The sequence below is a fragment of the Condylura cristata genome, unplaced genomic scaffold, assembly GCF_000260355.1.
Source record: "Condylura cristata isolate star-nosed mole 26May11 unplaced genomic scaffold, ConCri1.0 scaffold00014, whole genome shotgun sequence".
Lineage (NCBI taxonomy): Eukaryota > Metazoa > Chordata > Mammalia > Eulipotyphla > Talpidae > Condylura > Condylura cristata.
The window spans coordinates 34,857,076-34,877,881 of NW_004567115.1; the positions used below are offsets into that span (position 1 = coordinate 34,857,076).

Here is a 20,806-nt window from a genome sequence, read left to right on the forward strand (position 1 = left end):
GGCCGCCGCCTCGGCTCCCCACTCCGCTCTCCCCGCACCATCCCTTCCCGGGGCCGTGGGGTCGCCCGGTGGGGATGGCCCAGGGCCCTTCGAGCCGGCCCTTCTCCTGCAGGGAGGAGGAGGAGGGGGCTGTGGCAGAGGCGGCGTGGAGGCGTCGGCGGCGCTGGGGAGAGCTGAGCATCGCGGCTGCAGCGGGCGGGGGTCTGGTCGGCCTCCTGTGCTACCAGCTGTACGGGGACCCCAGGGCCGACTCGGCGCCGTCCCCGGGGCGCCGCTCCGAGAGCGTGGCTGCAGAGCCGGAGGACCCGTCTCGCGGCCGGGGGCTGCTTCCCATCCCGGTGGCGGCTGCCAAGGAGACGGTAGGTGCGAGAGCGCGTGCGCGCGCCGGGGCCGCCCGCAGGTGACGCCCGAGGGTAGGGCCTCCCGGTGTTCCACCTGTGCGCGGGGAGGGGCGGCGGGAGTCGGGACTGGGTGCCGAGTGCTCCTGAGACTGCGGGGCACCGTCACGCTGGACACTGGAGGGCGACGCACTGTGATCTTGCAGGGCGCGTGGAACCTCTTTTGAGAGAGACCTAGACCTTCTAGGCCCAGCACCCCAGTTCTTTGACCGAATGTTGGGAAGACCTGGAAGATGCTGTCATTGACACAGCAAGATGTTGAAAGTTGCAGCTACCGTCTACCAACCCAGACCAAAAGCAAGGGAAAGTAAACAGGACAGCGAGAACAAAAGATAATAGCAACACTAAAACATGGCTCAGAGAGGACTAGGGTATGACAGGCAGAAAGTGAAGGCTACTTAAGTGAGAGAAGAGGACATCCAGGCTAGCCAGGGCAACAGCCAGTGATCCAGTGCTTCAGAGCAGTAGAGTGAATTTTGAAGCAGTGGTCTGAGGTCTCAAAAGCCACTGCTTTATTAGTCCTCCCAGGAGAGGAAATACCAAAACTGTAGCTTCCCTGTTGTAGGTCAGAAGGATTGAAGATGTCTATTCAAAAGGAGATTATGTACCCCGCTCATTACCCCTAGTAAAGCCAGAGAAATAAGTGAGAACATGGACAAGACAGCAAAAGCGGGAACCAAGTGAAGCCAGCTGGTCTGCAGAAGCCTCAGATGAAAGTGTTCAAATATAGTAATGTAGTTGATAAAGCAAAGATGCGAGTGAGGGATGAGTGAATAAAGGGGCTGGGTGTTTTTGTCATAGTATATTTATTAAGTACTCATGTAAAATGACGAGGCATATCGTCTGGTGGAAGTTTCCTTTAAATATTAAAAGAGTATGAAGGACTTAGATGGCAGTTTAGAAAAGAAATGAGCTATTCTGTTTTTAGCTTAAATGTACCTACTGTTTATTCTTTGTCTAAATGCACAGTGGTGCTCTGATCAAAGTGCATCAGTTCTTTTAGTGGAGGTTATTGATGCATTGAGGTTAGGAAATCTGTTTTATGGACCTTCTAGCAGCAAATACAAATGCATAGCACAAAGTACAGGACTACTTAAATAGTAGCTAATGAATACAGTTTTCACCGCCCACACAAAGACAAACCGTTCTTTGTGACTTAGAAAGGAGAATAACATTCAACTTGTGTCCTTATTAACCAAGTCAGGACTCCTAATCACCCATGGTTGATTCGGGAACAGAATAGGAAGGTAGGAAACACTTGAATAGTATTTTCTTTTAAAAAGCTAGTTAGACAATATCTTGCAGTTCAAAAAAAGCACACACACACTCAAAGCGAGAACTCTGGGCCTGCCCCTTTGTCCTGCAGCACTGCTTGTCAGTGCCGGTTTCACCTGTCAAGTGAAATTAGCGCTGCTAGTAGACTTATGAGACCCCTAACATATGTAGTAAGCAATCAATGAATGTATTTTCACTTTGTTACTTACATTACTATTGTTTAGCGTTTATAAAAGTTCTTGTGCATTATTTTAAAGTCAGATAATATCAAACTTCTGTGACTTACGCTTCCCAGGTCTCCACTCTTATCACCGTGGTTGCAACTCCTTTTTTCTTCATCCTTTTTTCCCCTTTCTGAAAACTTGTCATCGTCATTGCTTTTTCCTTGGCTTTTGAAAGCTTCACAATAACGAGCTTTGGTGTAGGCATTCTTTTTTTTTTTTTTTCATTTACTGTGGTAGGTACCTATGTGAGCACCCTTTCAATATGAAAATTCATGTTTAAAGTTATGTGTACATGTATTATGTCTTTAGTAATTTCTCTGTTTTTTTCTGTTCTCTTTTTCTGGAAACTGTTCATCTGAAGCTATCCCCTCTGAGACAGCCTAATCTAATTCCAGTTCTACTCTTTCTTTAAAAAAAAAAAGATTTATTCATTTATGCATACAAGAGCTGGGGTACATAGGTCAGAGGTGGATGGGGGTTGGATTCACTAGAGAGAGAGTGGGGAGTGAACAAGTGGATTGACTGAAATACACTGCTGAGAGGAGCAGTAGGTGAGACAGGAGCACTCCTCTTCACCTTGTGGCATAGCTCCCTGGCCAGGGATTGACTCGGGCTGCAGTGACTGGTGATAGCTTCGTAGTGCTGAGACTTAACCCTGGGCATCACCAGGGAAGACCAATTCTATCTATAGTCCAACTTTTTTTTTTTTTTAAAAGATTTTATTATTTATTCATATAGAACTGGGGTACAGGCTGGAGATGCGGAGGGTGAGAGGATTCACCACACACAGAGTGGGGAGCAGAACAGTCAGATCGACGAAGTACACTGCTGAGGGGAGCAGTGGGCGGGTCAGGAGAGGTCTGCCACACCATGTGGTCACCTCCGGGGCAGGCGGGAATTGAACTCATGCGGAAGTGGCTTGAGCTTCTCAGTGCTGTGCTTTAACCCGCTGCGCCACCAGGGAGGGCCTAGTCCAACTTTTTAATTCTTTTTTTTTTTTTTTTTATGGGACATATATATCCTTGACTTTGTCTTCCAATCTTCTTATTTATTTCAACTACGCTAATTTTTAAATTTGAAGTTCTGTTTTGTGCTTACCCATGCTCATGTATACACTCTTGGCGCATTGCTGCTGAATTTTCCTATTTACTATAAGGATATTAATTGTTTTGTTTTGCTTTTTAATTTTCTTCTAGGTTTCTCTTATTCCTGTTTGATCTTGGAGATTTTTCTCATATATCTGGTTGTTGTTTATTTATATTTAAAGTCACTCAGAAGCTCTTTAATCACGTGCATGACTTTTTCACTGGCTTTTCATTAGAGTGGCATCCTGAGGTCAGTATTTTATAGTTTTCTTTCTCTGGTGTCATTGAACTTCTTCAGCGAGTAGGTGATGCAGGAGGAGTAAGAACCTGGATGCAGCGATACAATACATGTGTGAGGACATGTGGGTTGGTGGCGTAGCCACTAATGTACTTACATATTGTTAACTAATCCACTTTTCACCCCCACCACTTTGCTTCCAGAGCTCCTTCCATTCCCAGGGTCTTACCCTTTCTGGGGTCGGTACTGCAGGTCAGCTTACTTGCAATTCATTTCTGCTTCATGGTACCCAGATAGTGCCTCTGTTCTCTTAAGTCAATTATCAATCCTCCATCACTTCAATTTTATAAAAAGCTGATGAATTCTCTGGAATGTGTTAGTCTTCTCTCTTTCTTAGTTCTTAATGCCTAACTTAAAAAAAATTTCTTTATTGTGATTTTAATGTGATTAGGGGAGAAGAGGCTGAAAGAAACTGATTGGAGTCAACTGTAAATTTTAAGAAATATCTTAAACTTATGCTGCCTCTTCCTTTACTTTGTCTATTTGATTTTCCCCAAATGGTAGCAATGTTTTGATGTTTGAGAGTACAACTAAAAACCTTTGGTTAATAAAGCCACTTTAAGCAGTATATATTGCTGATCATAAACCTAGCATAAGTTAGCCAGTTTGTGTTTTGAGAATAATTTAACTAATGGGAGTGACCAGCAATAACCTATAGAAATAGTTGTTACCATAACCTTGAAGATTTTTGTTTTAAATACATTGCCCCAGACTTTCTCCTGAAGACCTTCCCTGACTAGATTTGTTAAAATACTGCTGCTTATTCTAGCTGCCAGATGATGACTTTTTGCAATTATTTGTTCATTGTCTTCTCTACTTGGCTTAGTCCTTTAAGGAGAGGTATTGTGTTAGTCTTAATCTCATTTGTACGTTGCCTGGCCTGAGAGACAGAAATAAATATTTGTTGAATGAATAAGCACAGGTTAAGTATTTGAATGGGACATACACATTAAATAGGTACAAGCACATTCTGTGTGAACTAATGGTTTAAAGTTTTGTTCAGCAAAAGTAGTTATTTATAGCTTTAGAATTGGGATGACCTTAGTTAAGGTCACAATTCCAGGCTTTGGGAGAGCAAATCACGTGACATTGTATTTATTTTAATTGTGCAAGTTTGGCTTGCCAACATTTTTCTGTAGACATGGCTTTGAACTTTATTAATACTAGACAGAGGTGTTGATAAGATTCTGTTTAGAGCCTTAGCTATAAAGTATTTTTATTAGTGAAAAATATTTTATTCTAGAATTGCCTTTCTATTTCAGATCCAGAATTTAAAAAATCTACTAGTTTGCTTTACACTTTTAACCTAGTATTTTACTTATACAGAATACATAACTAGTTTTATGATTTATTTATCCTAAGAAGCTTCAAGCAGCTTAATTTTCTTCTAGTTAGAATGGTATAACTATCTTCATCACAATCCAGACATTGCTGATTGCTGATAATGTGTTTTTATTGGCAATTATCTATTTTTCATCCTCTTTTTTTTTTAAGGGCATATTATTGATATATGAGGTTATGCATATTCTTTCCCAGAATACTGAAGAATTTGTTGGATGTGTACATATTGAAAAATACTAATTTTTTTTTATAGAATCACATGTATGTAATTGAAGATAGGTTAATTCTATGCAAATATACTGTTGTGTTAGAACCTCAGCTACACTAAGGATCCTCTTTTAGGTTTTTTAAATCACCCTGTGACAAATAAGTTCATCACATTCTACCTGCATCCCTTCTAATGGCCTCACCATGTAGTAGATACACATAACAATTCTTGAATGTAGACTTTTCCCCCTATGTATGTCACAGAATAAAACTGGGAAAAAATATTTGCTTTTCTGGTTGCATCAAATCAGGACTTGTGGAAATGCATGCATCTCCTGTCTGGATTGTGATGAAGATAGTTATACCATTTTCTGGATTTTTAAAAATTCAGCTTTACATTGGGGTCAGATTATGTAACTCATAACTGTGAATAGAAGTAAAAGGAATTCTCATCTGTAATTCTCTTTCCAGACTTTGAAATTGTCAATAATGCATAGCAATTGCTTTGAATGAATGTGTGTAACAGATTTTTTTTTTGTTTTTGGTCTATACAATCTCTACCTCAAAAACAAACATTAAAATTTTATTTTGATTGGAAGGCAAGTAAATAGTATTGCTTAATGTGACTTCCTAATTGAAACTCATAAATTCTGTTTATATAATATTGGACTGGACGTTTTATAAATACTAAGCTGTAGCTTGACCAATTTTTGAGTAATGGGTGCAATTTTCTACCTAAAGATTAAAGAAGACACTAAAACAGTCATATCAACCCTAAAATTTTGACACTACTTTGTATTTCATTCATTCTCCTTATATAGCATATAAAGCCTGTACTTTATATGATTTTAATTAGTCATTATTTAACATGAATGAATTCTAAATCCAAGATAAATTACAATATTTTTATTATTGTAGTTCTTTAGAAATCTTGCCTTTATAAAATCATGTCATCCATACAAATTTGCATTGGACTTTAGAGATTAGAACATCATCTGAACATCTTATTGCAAGGTAAAATAATGGATGTATTTCCTCACTGTATTATCTGTGAGGACTAATGAGTCATAGCATTAGTAGTAGGTGTGAATTTAGTAACTAATTATAATTTCATCAGATACATATTCAGGGAGCATCCACTTTTGTTTCCTCTCTGTAAGCATCTGAGAAGATAACGGTTTCATTCTCTTTGGAGTTCTTAGTCTTTTAGTATTGAATAATTTAATGTTTTTCTTAGTTTGAGATAACGGTATAAGTTAAGGTATATATCTAAACTGTTGACCACTGCCAATATTTAGAAATTGCTTTATTGCTACCAAATTTAATATTTCTGTCAGCAAATGACTCCTTTTAATTATATTTTTAAACGGCTTACTTTTTTTTAAAGATTTATTTATATATTCATTCAGAACTGAGGTACAAGCCAGAGGTGCAAGGGGCAGTGAGAGGCTTCACCAGAGACAGAGTGGGGAGCAGAACAGGCAGATCCACGAAATACTCTGCTGAGGGGAGCAGCAGACGAGTCTTTAGAGGTCTGCCAAGCCATGTGGTCATCCGGGGCTGGTGATCGAACTCTCACTGAAGCAACTGTGGCTAGTACTGCATCCTAACCCATTGCTCTACCAGGGAGGGCTCGCAAATGACTCTTTTAACCCAATCCCCTGACACTACTTTCTCTTTTAAATAATACATGTTATGTTAATGGTCCTTAATAATACAGAAAAGAGTATTATCCTTCTAGCCCTCAGAAGCATTAGGTAAAGTATCTGACTCTCTCTAAATGTCTAATTTTTTTATTGCCTTTAGTTACTGTGTTTTATTGGTCTGGATGTTCCATAATAAAGAGGTTTATTTTTAATTATATATTTTTATTTATTTTATATTTTATATTATTTATATATTTATATTTTATTTTATATATTTAATTTTATTTTTAAATTAAAGTTAATTTTTTTATTGAGGTAACATTGGTAAGCATTGTATATGGCTAAGATATACATTAACTTAACACGCCCACTGTGACTGCATCCAAATCCCTTTACCATGTATTATTAGGGTCCCTTTCCCCGTCACTTATACTCCCACTTTCCCCTCTAATAGCCTCACTTCTGCTGTCATTACTTCTAGGCCTTGGTTTGGTTTCATTTTATCAGTTTCTTGCTTTTGTTTCTCTATATTCTATATGAGTGAAATAAATGATTAATATTTTTAAAGATTTCTGTGTCAAGCAGTTTCTTTCAATTCCATCACTATATATTCAAGATTTACCTATCAGTCCCATTTGGAAACAATAAATAGTGAATTTACCCATCTACCTATCCATCGATTCATTTGTTCATTCAAATACTTTATTCAAGGAATAATTGCTGAAACGTAGTAGGTACTTGGGACTTAAGGGTAGATAAAATAAATGTATGTCCTGTGTGGATGCAGCTCAGTTGTAATACAACATGGCAAAGCAATGTGATAGGAGATTGGAACAAACCATGGTGTTTACTCAGGAAGGAAATATAATCCAGACTTGGGACCTTAAATGTGGCTTTCTGCAATAAATAACATCCCACTGGAACTTGAAAGATGAGTAAGAATTATGAGGTAAGGAGGAAAGTAAAGGTTAAAGACATATATATTACGTGGAAGGAAAAACTATGTATATAACTATGAGAACAAACAATGTTTTGTGGGTGGGTCATTGTGGATATATAGTATAGAGTTTGAGGCAAAGGCATTAGACTAGAAGATAATCAGAAGGCAGATAGATAGAATAGGGTCTTCTAAAATCTGTCAAATAATTTGAATTTTATATAAGGGGTAATAGGCATTGATAGATTTTAGGCATGGAGATGATATAATCAATGAGAATATTAGAGGGTGATTCTTATTAGATGATAATATTAGAGGGTGATTCTCTGTATTCTTTAATTTAAAAAATTTAAAGATTTATTTATTTCTGCATACAGAACTGGGGTACAGGCCAGAGGTGTAGGGGTGGTGAGAGGATTCACCAAAGACTGAGGAGGGGGCAGACAGGCGGATTGATGAAGTACACTGCTCAGGGGAGCAGGGGGCAAGACAGAAGTCTGCTGTGCTACTATATTCTTTAATTTTAAAAAAGGATACATGTCAAGCATTTTTTAACCATAATATTTTTTAGACAAGAAATGGTTATGACTTTGCTAGAAAAATGGTAGTGAAAAGTTGCTGGGGTAATCAACAAAGGTCATAGGTGATCTTGGGTGAAATCTTGGAGGTGAATATCAGATTATAGTTATGAAAGTTGAGAGCAAACATACAAAGTGAGGTGGACAAGGTGAGCTAAGTGTTGGCAACCCTTTCTTGAATTTGGCCATGAAGGGGAGGAAATGGCAGTAGCATAAGGCACATAGAATTGATTTTTTAAGATGAAAGACTGAGAGGAGAACATTAAACCCAAAGCAAAGAGAAGATAATTGACTTGTCAGAGACCCAAGCAGGGAAGGGAGAAAGCATAACAGAATAATTTAACCTTGGGAGGGTGGTTATTTCCAGTATAAAAGAAAAAAGGGATGGGAGTAGAAAGAGTTATACATGGTTAGCAGCAAGTTGTTGGAGGAGATCTTGCCTGATGGCATCTATTTTTCTCAATGAAGTTGAGAGGTGAGGTCAAGTTCTATGAGTGAGATGATAGAAATTTGTGGACTAAGGCTGATAGAGATGTGAGAGAGGGTGAGTATTAAAATAGCAACTTAAGGTCCTCCCTGGTGGTGCAGTGGGTTAAAGAGCAGCACTGCAAGTTGCCTGGAGGTGACCCACATGGCGTGACAGACCTCTCCTGACCAGCCTGCTGCTCCCCTCAGCAGGGTACCTTGTCTATCAGCCTGTTCTGTTCCCCACTCTGTTTCTGGTGAATCCTCTCACTGCCCCTGCACCTCTGGCCTGTACTTCAGTTCTGTGTGCATAAATAAGTAAATCTTAAAAAACAAAAATATAGCAACTTAAAAAAAACTAAGAGGCCATGACATCTTTTAATTTCCTCATTTTTTTGTATTTGTAAAATTAAATGTGAATTTTTAAGTGATAAATTAATTTTTAACTGGATCATGAAATAACAGCTTTTCAATGAATATTTTTACATGGTCACAACCTTTTCTTAAATTTATGCTATCTTTCATGAGTTATACAAACCTTAGTAATGTGATCTAGTTAGTACTTTTAAATCCTTGTTATAATATTTAACTTACATAGGAAATGCACCAAACTAATAATATACTACATATTTTGTTCTTTTGTTTGAACTTGACAGGCAAGTTTAAACTGGAGAATATTACAATAGTTCTTTCTGATCTCCTGTGATTGTACTAAACACTGAGAATTTGAGTAACTAAATTTTTTGTAGTGTAAACACTCTTGAGATAAAGAAAAGTGTGTTTTTAAAAAAAAGTGTGTTTCAAACAAGCTCTGTTTTTAGCATTATTTGTCTAGCATTAAAGAACAGTAATTTGTGTACTAAGCAGGATTTTCTAGTTATATTTTTTCCTTCACCTTCCTCTTTATATAACCATTTCCCCCTTTATTCTCTGATGAGTTAATAGATTATATAAATCAAGTGAAATGTGGAACTTTAGTTTTGTATCATTTAGCTGACAGTCATAGCAGAAGTGTTTGCTCGTCAGTTTTCCAAAATGAAGAACTAGACTCCATGTCTTGTACTTTTTCCCCATTTACTAAATTGTCTTTTGACCATTTTAATGCTAAACTCCATCTCCATCATTTAGAATGTAGAAACTATATAAAAGTATTTTAAGCAGTTCAGTTTTCTCTGTTTTCTAATAAGAATGGTACATATTCAGTAGGTACTGTTAAGTTTTGACTAGGTGAGTAACTTCACTTATCCCTTTTTCTGAAACAGATAAAGTAGATTGTTCAAATTGCTTGCAGCAATTCAAAGTGAATTTTACCTCCCATCTACTTCACAATCAGATCAAAATGATTCTCATAGGTTAGGTCCAGTTAAGCTACCTTCAACTTGTTCAAATTAATTCTATTAAAATAGGAATCTAGGGCCTTCCCTGGTGGCGCAGCGGGTTAAAGCACAGCACTAAGAAGCTAAAGCCACTTCAGCATGAGTTCAATCCCCGCCCTGGAGGTGACCCACATGGTGCAGCAGACCTCCTGGCCCGCCTGCTGCTTCCCTTAGCAGTGTACTTTATCAATCTGCCTGTTCTGTTCCCCACTCTGTCTCTGGTGAATCCTCTCACTGCCCCTGCACCTCAGTTCTATATGCATAAATAAATAAAGCTTTAAAAAAAAAAGGAATCTAGCTTATTTCAAACATTTTTTATTCTTACTGAAATGAAGATGGCACATGACTTACCTTCTCCATACACAAGCATGTCCATTCATTATCTCCAGGTAAGGTTTTGAGTTACTGTTAATATCAAGTTTAATGACAGACAAGCCCTACTTTACCTCCTTTTCCCAATTTAATCTTTATTGCAAATGCCTCCTCCAGACTACTTCCTGTCCAAATACATCAGGATTTTGTTCTCATTGTAAAGAACACTATCTTAGTAACATTCTCTTGGTATGGTACTGTGCAGATGTGTTATCTCATATGCTTGTTATGTTTTTCTCTGAGCTACTAACCCTAGTGACTTCCTGAATATCATAAAAGTCAGGTAAGAGTTTGATTCAGGTCTTCTGTAATAGACAACTCAAAATCAAGGAATTTAACATGGGGAGTGACGTTAAAATCTATACTTCACACATGATCCAGTATTCCACATTTTTTGAGTCAAGAGTATAAATACTGTGAACTATTTACTTTTCAAAATACAGTACACATAAATAAAAAATAATTAAAATGTAGAATTTATCCTTACTATTTAAAAAATTTAACAGACAGGAAAATCTCTCAAGATCCTTGCCATTTGCTGGCAAGTTATAAGTTAGCAATTCATGTCTTTGGTTTTCTACCTACAGTCTGCATCTATGGAACATCACTAGGTATTCTTAAATGGTTTTATTCATATAGCTATAGCTGTGCTTATTTAATTGCCAAAGAGTGGTATATCTCCTCAGGGAGTTTGGTTCCTTTGGAAAAATAAGTTGGGGACAGAGAGGTCTGATATACTTTAGAAATATTGGTGAAAACTGTTCATACTTACTCATAGCTCCTTATATTAGTCCTGAAGCAGTTTGAATCTTCACCTAGTTGTTTAGTTTATGCTTGGGAGAACATAGGTTTTCCTCATTTTCTTTTCCCTCATGTTCTCTCTTTGTAACAACCTCCATGTCCATTTGTATTTATAACTTTAAGCTCAGATATTCAAGTGATTATGGAAATAAGTTGAAAAAAGAGAAGGCAAAGTTCAATAAAGAGCTGTTGATGTGAAGTCAAGAGACTGGAGTTAGGAAAATGGTTTTGTCTCTTGTTACTTGTGCCCTGTATAATAGTATACCAGTGTAGTACCTTTTCGTCAACTTCCCTAGGAAGTCTCAAAAAAAAGGTATTTACATTTCACTTGCTAAAACTTAATCAAATGACCCTATGTGCAACAAAACCTGACAGATGTAATCTTTATTCTGTGTACTGTCATTGCCTAGCTAGGGATCTAATTTCTCTTTCTAAGGAAAACTAGAGATGAATAATAGGCATCACAGTCTTTGTTGTGAGTGTGTGGTGTTGGGAAAATGGCATTTAATTGAAATGAAAAAGCTCATGAATAAATTATGGAATACTTTTTCATGAAATAGATTTCTGGGGCCCTCCTGGTGGCGCAGCAGGTTAAAGCACAGCACTAAGAAGCTAAAGCCACTTCCGCATGAGTTTCATCCCCGACCCTGACGTGATCCACATGGCGTGGCAGACCTCTCCTGATCCGCCCGCTGCTCCCCTCAGCAGTGTACTTCGTCAGTCGGCCTGTTCTGCTCCCCACTCTGTCTCTGGTGAAGCCTCTCACCGCCCCTGCACCTCTGGCCTGTACCCCAGTTCTGTATGCATACATAAGTAAATCTTAAAAAGAAAAAACAGATTTCTGGTACTAGCATACAGCATAATATATAATCTGTCATGGAAATACTTTAAACATTCTTTTAAAAACATATTGCACTATAAAAATTAAGGAAACTAGCTAGGGGAGAAGATAGAAGAAACTCATATTTGGAGCAATATTCGCTATTGCTTACTTGAGGGAAGCATGTGATATTATTACTCATGAAGTTCTAGGAGGTTGAATTCTAATATGGAGAGACAGATAAGATCTTGGAAAGTTGAAGCTGAGACACCACCTTCCTAAAGCCAGAGTCCTCATCAAAAGAAAGGAGTAGAGTGTGGAAAAAAAAAAACAAACTCTTGAGAACATAGAAGCATAGTTCCACACTACCTTATGTGGGCTTAAAGTTATAGCCTATGTTACCCAGGCAAAGAAATAACTGATGTAGCTGGCAGAAAAAAGAAAGTAAAACTTCTTTGAAGGGAAATGCCCTAGGAACATTCAGGAACATTGGCTATATGTAATTGCTATAGATGCAGTATAGAAGAAGATAAGCTCATAATTCAAAAATTATAAAATGTATTCGATTTATGATACATTATGCAGAAAATCGTGTGATTAGATTGCTAATAATTTAATAAAAGGATAATTTGGTAGAGTCTAAGTATATTTAAAATGATTAAAGACTCAAGGAAAAGTCAGTGTAAGGTAGGTAGATTACAAGAGTTGGAAGTGTAAATGTAAAATAAGTTATTGGAAATTGGATTGATTAGACAGCATGTAAGATTCAATTGAAGAAGCAATGAATAATCTGGAGATAATTTTGAGAACGCTGTCCTGAATGTAACATACATTTAAGTACATGCCAAAAATTATGGAGATTTTAAGCAAAATGAAAATAGTCTACGAGTCTGAAATTCATCTAGTAGGGATTGTAGGTTATGGGAATACAAAGGTTAAGAGAGACAAGATTCTAAGACATGATGACTGAAAGGTTCTTAGAAAGAAACAAAGGCAATCAGATTTAGGAAACAAAAAAAAGTTCTATGCAGTACATAACAATTATATTTAGTTCGATTGTAGTGAAACTGTAAAATCAAACATAAACCTACACAGGAACAGCTTTTGGCTTAACTGAAGACCAGTCAGTGGCACTGTATGAAAGCCAAAAGACAGTGGGAGGTAGCTTCAAAATTCTGAGAGAAAATAACTGCCGACTTGGACTTTTATATGTAGGTAATTATCTTTTAGGAATGAGGACAAAATAAGTCATTTCTTATAAGATTAAGTGTTTATCAGTCTCAGATCATCACTGAGAGAACTGTTTATGAATTATTTGGAAAAGAGTCAAGCCAAAGTGGATTTCAAGTATTGAATAACAATACTATAGGGCATGATTACAATTCGTGTCCCTTGTGGAAAATAACAGTATATCCCAGTCTAATCCAAGAAGATTAGAGTCCAAAAAGTGATAAGTAAAACTTTAAAATATTTAGAGGGTTACATTTGAAAACAAACAAAAAAAATTTAAAGATTTATTTGTGCATGCAGAACTGGGGTACAGGCCAGAGGTGCAGGGGCGGTGAGAGGATTCACCAGAGACAGAGTAGGGAGCAGAACAGGCTGACTGACAAGTACACTGCTGAGGGGAGCAGCGGGTGGGTCTGCTGCGCCATGTGGGTCACCTCCAGGGCAGGTGGGGATCAAACTCATGCGGAAGTGGCTTTAGCTTCTTAGTGCTGTGCTTTAATCCGCTGCGCCACCAGGGAGGGCCCCTGAAAATAAAATTTTGACCTTAGAAAGGTGAGGGTTTTTAAAATAAAATAAAAATTTACAAATGCAGCATAGAGTGCACAATGCCTTTCACTTAGTTAAAACAAAAATGTAGTCTTGGAATAGAAAAAGAAGGTTACCATGTATAACATTTGCAAGGAGTAATTATCCAAAATGATGTACAAAACAGTACGAAAAAAGATAATACAATAGAAAATGAATAAAGGGCCTGAACAGGCAACTTAAGAGAAAGATATTCCAAAGATCAATAAATACGTGAAAAGATGCTCAACATCATTATTAATAAAAAATACAAATTATAACACAATGAAGCACCTTTTCTTACCAATTAGCCCTGCAAAATTAAAAATACTGACAATAACTATTGGCAACAACTTAGAACAACAAAATCTCATTCTCTTCTGGTAGAGATATAGCACATGTCCTGATATCTCCATTTCTTAACCCACAACAGCTCTCCAAAATGTTGTGTTCCACTCTGCAGCACACCCAACTTTGCCCTTTATCAAGTAAATGGCCATTTTTTCCCCAATAATTAAATGCTCATTTTATTAGTTTATCACAAGTAAATTTGCCTCATCTCTTCCTCAATTCTAGTTCCATATGAAAGCATGAATCTTTTTGTGAAATGGAAGAGGTGCTGGAATTCATAAATGGGTATTGGCTCAGTGGATTTCCCCAGAAATGGAGAAGTTGCAGGTGATAATGTAGTATAGTTGTAAAATTTGTCCTTAACTTTGGAAGTGGGGAAACCAGATGCCATTGAGGCTAAATTGGTTGGGCCATCTATTTGATTATAGATAGGATTCCAGGTGGGAAGATTCACAGTCAGAGTCCTCTTTAGTAAGTGAATAGGTTGCCACTTGCAAAGCAGTTGAGTGATAAGCCCTGGCATATCTGCCTCCATGTATTCCAGTGCCTCAAAATGTTTTAAGTAGTGTCTAAGTGACCGACTGACCGACAACAGAGAGAAAAACAGAGTACCTTTATCGTCATCAGTGACAAAAATTATTGGTTGGTAAAAGACAGTTCCTCTTGCAGTTAGGTTTAGGGTCAAGTTAGACAAATGAAGATTATTGAAAATGGGAACCTTTTATTGTTGCCACATGAACTCCTTGGATAACATCTCCTTCATTTCTGGAAGATGTCCTGGAGGACAGCTTTCCCCTGCAGTGTACTTTTCTCTAGAAAGAAATACCAGGTTAAATGATCTAATTCTATATTTTTGGTGTTTTTGCTGGCTTTTTGTTAAGTAATATCACCTGCAAGTTTTATCAACTTAATTCACAGAATCATATTTGCAATCTGAATTGTTAGTTAAGGTAAGCCAGTTTGTAATAACAAATACACTTTCAAAATGTAGTGGTTTAATTCAATAATAAAAGCTTCTTTGTTGTTTATGTAATTACTCTGGGTGGATGTGCAGGTTAAGTCCCCTGGAGCTGGCTTTTCTCCATGTGGCTCTTTTCTATGTGGTCATTTAGGGACCCAGACTCCTAGTGACTATACTGTTTCCAAAAAGTGGTTTCTAAGGTTACTTGGTGTCAGCATCCCAGTTAGTCCTAAGTGGAGGGCAGAGGGAAGGCACCTGTAGAAGGCCTTCTGGGCCAGGCCTGGAGACCGCATGCATTACTTTCAGTGACATTCTACTTTGTAAATGGAGTCAAATGGCTACATCCAAATGCAAGAGCTATGGGAAATGTACTCTCCCTGTATGCCTAGGAAAAATGGATTCTGTGTCAGGGACCAGCCAGGGGCCAATTAGAAGATGGAAACCACACAATAGTCCAAACAGATAAAATTTACTGTAAAAAATAGTAACTATTTACAGGAAATTAGCAAGTATCAAGGGAGTGAATTCCAAAGAATTCCCTAGGACTGAGGGAAAGTCCAGGGAAGGAACAGACTTGCAAGGGGAACAGCCTCTCAGATCGGGACTCAGGCCTCAGTATTCACAGCCAGAGCTTTCCACAGACTGGCAGGCAGGGAAACACACTCGGGACGGCAACTTAGAAGCCACTTGCTGGGGTACCACTGGGGCAGTGTCGGCAGAAAGTGAACCGTGGGCTGAAACTGGCATGCAGGAGGCATCCCCTGCCGCCCGTCCCCCATCCTCAACTGGTTTGCAGAGGCCAAGGCTCTCAAGTTGTGAGAGCAAGCAGAAAACTCCCCCTCCTCCCCCGCCACCCAGGATACTGGTGGACCAAGGATTCCTGAGCTTATCTTAATGTTCTTTGTTGATAAGTGATCCAAAAGAGAGTGTACACAGTAAAATTTCCCAATATTGAAGCTCTTCCAGAGAGCAATGTGTCAGCTTGAAGAGAATGGCCTGTGAGGACATTTTTAAGGTTTGTAAATTACTCTAGAAAAGACCAATGAGTTGTTTTGTGATTGATGTTATGATTGAAGTGTTTGTTTCTCACCCCCAAATTCATATGTTGAAACCCTAACCCCAGTGCGATTGCATTTGGAAATAGGGCCTCTAAGGAAGTAATTAAGGTTAAATGAGGTCATAATGATGATGTCCTCATCTGACAGTTTTAATAGTCTTTTAAGAAAAGCTACCACTGGGCTCAGTCACTCTTTCTGAGTCCACAACCTGTGGAAAGGCCAGGTCAAGCCAGAAGAGAGAGCTCTGGCCAGAAACCTACCACGCGGACACCTCGATTTTCAGGACATCAAAGTTCCAGAACTTTTAGAAAATAAATTTGTGTTATTCAAGTCATCTGACACCCTAGCATTTGGTTATGGCAGCCCCAGGTAACTAATACAGTTGGGGAAGAAAGAGCCCAGACTATTAATGGCGTGTTGTGTCCACTCCTTGCAGTTGCATTCTGTGTCGAAAAACTATCTTGGAGTTATTGTGTAGTCAGGCATAAGAAGATAGTGATTCCGTGCTAGAAATTTTGTGATTACGCTGAAGATATAATTAGAATATTACATATTATGTAATCTAGCTGTTTGGTGCTCAGCCAGTAAGATTGAGAGCAAGATAACAGATCATGAAGCAGATGGGAGCCATAAGAAATGCCAGGCAGCTGCAATAGCCTTATCACCATGGTCATACTGACAGGATTTCCAATTTATAGTGCTACGGTGCTAACTGACACCTCAAATTTTATGCATGGAGCTAAGCTGCCATGTCTGTCTCTGGTCCCTGATGATTAAGACAGTAGATATTCTTTTGTATTTTTTAATTTTATAATAGTTTATTTTTACATATTTTTGTGCATTTTTCCATCTCAGTTGCAATCCCCTTGGGTTTCCCATCACCAGATCTCCCATGTGCCATCACCATAGTCCAGTGCATTTCCTTCCCCCACTGTTAGACAGTAGATATTCCTAATACATTGATTCTGTTGGGCAAGGAAGAAGGACGTTTTCCCATTAATTTTCACTTAATCTATAATACATGGAGTTTGTATTTATGTATGTGTCCATTTTAGAGTTAAAAATGCTAAAGTTCAGAGAGCTTTTTTCCCCCAAGGCTTCCTAACTTGGAAGTAATAAATCTGGCATTTGAACTGAAGGATTGCAAAACTCATGCACTTTCATTCCAGTATTCCAAATTGTGCAATGTTGCCGATCTCTGGATTGGGTATCTTAGCACCTGAGTTCTGGTCCCAGGCTCATTTGCTGTCTGTGCGACCATGATGAAGGCCTCTCTAGACCAAGGTAACATTTTTTATCAGTTGGACTGATTATATGTATTCTGTTTATTTTTAAAAAATTAACATGCCACTTCACAACTTTTTCTCTCTATACATATATATGTCCGTGTTTGTTTCTTACATTTCTTCAAAGCATGGAATTGTTTTATTTTCATCTTTTTTTTTTCACCAACTGTCTTTGAATTTCACCATAGTACCATTGTTAGAGCTACTGAATTTCTCTTAATAGCCACAGACTATGCTATTCATGTGCCATTATCCTATTCAGCCGATAGGAATTTTTGTTTCTTTTTTCCAGTGTGTTCCATTTGAATACATTACCGTAGTGAATATCCAGGGATTTATGTAGATGCAAATTTTAAATTGCTGGGTATGTAGCAGTTAAATTTCAATAGAGGTAGCAAATTGTTCTTCAGCATAGTTATATCAAGATATACTTCTACTAGCAATAAGTGATGGCGTAGTAGCATCCCCCTTCTCTGACTATGAACAAATTTAGCTGTATTTCGTTGAGAGTGAAAAGATGATTTATTGTGATTGTGATCATTTTCTCAGTACTAATGAATTTTTGCTTTTTTGTAGTTTCTAGGATTTATTCACTAACTTCTGGTGATTTTTGTTTTTTATTAATGACAGGATATGTAAATATAGAAATCCTTTTCCTACTTTATAGGTCATACTTTTTTTTCCCTCCTCTAAGGCCTTTCAAAATGTATTTACACTCTCTAAATTTAAACACATACATCATTTCCTTTCCTTTTTTAAGATTTATTTATTTGTGCATACAGAACTGGGGTACAGGCCAGAGGCTCAGGGGCGGCGAGAGGCTTCACCAGAGACAGAGTGAGGAGCAGAACAGGCAGACTGATGAAGTACACTGCTGCGGGGAGCAGCGGGCAGGTCAGGAGAGGTCTGCCACCCCATGTGGTCACATCCGGGGCAGGTGGGAATTGAACTCACGCGGAGGTGGCTTTAGCTTCTCAGTGCTGTGCTTTAACCCGCTGCGCCACCAGGGAGGGCCACATCATTTCCTTTTTAACACCAATATGACCATATTGCACTGTTGTTCCTGCTTTTAAACTGATAATATATTGAGATACTACATCAATTACAGGTTTCTCACTTTTGTACTTGGACATTCTTCCAAACTATGGATATACGATAATTTGTTTAAGGTTGTTTATTTGATTTTCAGTTCTTTTTTAAATCAGAACTAATTTTTTATGACATTAAAAAAGTCATAAAGTAAAAAAATGGGTTTTTTAACACCTGATTTTGTATTTACTATCCCCTTCCATTTTCTCCAAATTTATCTTATTCTTCTTTTAGCTTCTTGAATTGAATACATAGTACATTTATTTTAAATTCTTACTGTTTTTTAGGATATTAAAGAATGTGAATTTTCCTGTGTTAGTAGTGACTCTGACAAAATTACATAGCTTGCTTACTTGTAACTCTCTAAGATCTTTAGCTTCAAAAAGAAACTGTTTTTATATCTTCTTTAACCCAACCATTCTTTAATTGTTTAAAACTTAAGTTTTCTAGAGTGATCTTTATTCTGTTAGTTTTTAATTATAGCATTTTCCCAGTTAGGTAGGGAATAAGAACTGAATGATTTTTTTTTTTTGGAAATAAAATATTTTCAACCTTTCAAAAAGACAATAAATAATATAACACATAGGTAGATCTGTATTGCCAGCTGAAGCAATAAGCTATTAGTGCATATACTTTCTCCATTACTAATTCTCTCTCTTTCCCAAAGCAGTAAATAATTGCTCTAAATTTGATTTTTATCATTGCCATGAAATTTTTTTTATAATTTTATTGAAATCATAGGAGCATTCCTAAATAATTTGCACTTTTATTTTGAAAAATTTAATATGTGTAATATCTTCTTGGTAAAATTTTCTTTGCTCTTTTAATGCTCAAAGCCCTAGTTACAAGTATATTCAAGCAGTGTATTTTAACTCTAACTCCTGTAAGGAATATTTTATATGACTTTTTATTTTTTATTTTGTATTTTGTAAGGTTTATGACTTTTGTAAAACACATTAGGAGAGTAGCTCTTTTCTTCCCCTTACTGAGGGAGTTTAACCCAATTATATTTATTGTGATTGTGGACATGTTTGTGTCCATTTTTCTATATTGTATGTTTTGTTTCTCTTAAATCACCTGAAATTAGATTGGTCCTTTATTTTCTTATAATTTTTCTCCCTTTAGTGGTTTGAAAGTTACATATCCTAATCCTGTTCATACTTGGACTACACAGAAATTTGACAGACGTTTTTAATATATAATATATACTGAAATGTGGCTTTTAAATAAACCTGAAGCCATAAGAGAAAGCAAAGTCTAACACTTCCATGAACATCTTTTTAGCTACTTGAACAGAATCTCACCTCTTAAGATTCTTGCCCAGAAAACATAAAGATCTAAATGCAGAAAATATTACTCTTTAATGTTCTTTAAAAATGATGGCTCAAATGTGATGTTTATTTGTACTTGCTTGTTGCCATAGAATCAGGATTACTGACAAAACAGCTTTTACGAAGTAAAATGAGGGTTGTTTTTTTTTTTTTCATTAAGAAAAAATGTGTTGTCATAGATGCCTAGATCAGGTAAAGTCTAACCAGTGTCAGAAAACTGCCCATTCCAAAAATGACTGATCATGGAACATGTTTTACTACATTGTCTTCCCTACGCTGCATCTTCTGAGATTGTTAATGCCAGATAACTATTGATTTTAAAATATTATGCTTTCATTTTTAAAGAAGTTATTGTTTAACAATTACAGTAAGTTTCACTGCCATATTCACTCATTCATTTAGCCAATAAATATTTGAGAATCCCGCTGGTAACCAAAAACTCTTTCTTAGGAAAACAACAAAAATCCATGAAACATATTTTTGTGAAGCCAGTTGATTAAAAAAATGTAAAGGCTAGGAGAGACCATCAAGGGAATAATTACAGGTTTTTTAAAAAAGAGATCCAAGGACTAACCTACAGAGATGAAAAGTACCAGCGGAAGTACCAAGGGGGAACCACCTGAGGAATAGAAGGGAAATCAGGAGATGAGGGCTGAGAAAAATTATTTCAGGACAAAAGTTATCTACTGTTTCTACAAGAAGAAAACTGCGAACTTACCTTTGGATTTAGCAACACGGAGGTCACTGATGCCTTGATAAACAGTTTTAGTGGAGTGGCAGAGGGAAGAACCTCCTGAAGTGGAGGGACTCAGACAGGAAATGTAGGGAGGAGGAAAGTATAGCTAAAATGGAAAAGAGGGACAGGAAGCTTTCAAAATGGGGGAAATGTCAATTTGTGTGCTATGCTAAAGAGAAGTAATCAGAATAGGAAAAGGTAGATGGGCGGGACGAGGAAGTATTTATTCCTGAATCAAAGCCTTTGCACAGGCAAGAAGAGAGGAGACGTGCACATTAAACCACTACACGTATCATTTACTCCTTAGAAAGATGCTTTTATTTATATCACCTTCCTGTTTAAAAATAACAGGATATGTGTGTTAAGTCATTTGTGTA

At 37.4% G+C, this 20,806-nt stretch overlaps 1 protein-coding gene across 3 annotated transcripts in view; it reads left to right on the forward strand.

Annotated features, from left to right (window-relative positions):
• Nucleotides 1-6: 6 nt before the first annotated feature.
• The window catches only part of MICU3 (mitochondrial calcium uptake family, member 3), a 75,256-nt gene continuing 54,456 nt past the window's right edge, over nucleotides 7-20,806 (forward strand). For all 3 annotated transcript variants that reach the window (XM_012724966.1, XM_012724969.1, XM_012724968.1), the window contains exon 1: nucleotides 7-359. In XM_012724966.1, coding sequence (XP_012580420.1) covers nucleotides 75-359 — 285 coding nt within the window. In that variant the 5' untranslated portion in view covers nucleotides 7-74. The remainder of the gene's footprint in view (nucleotides 360-20,806) is intronic.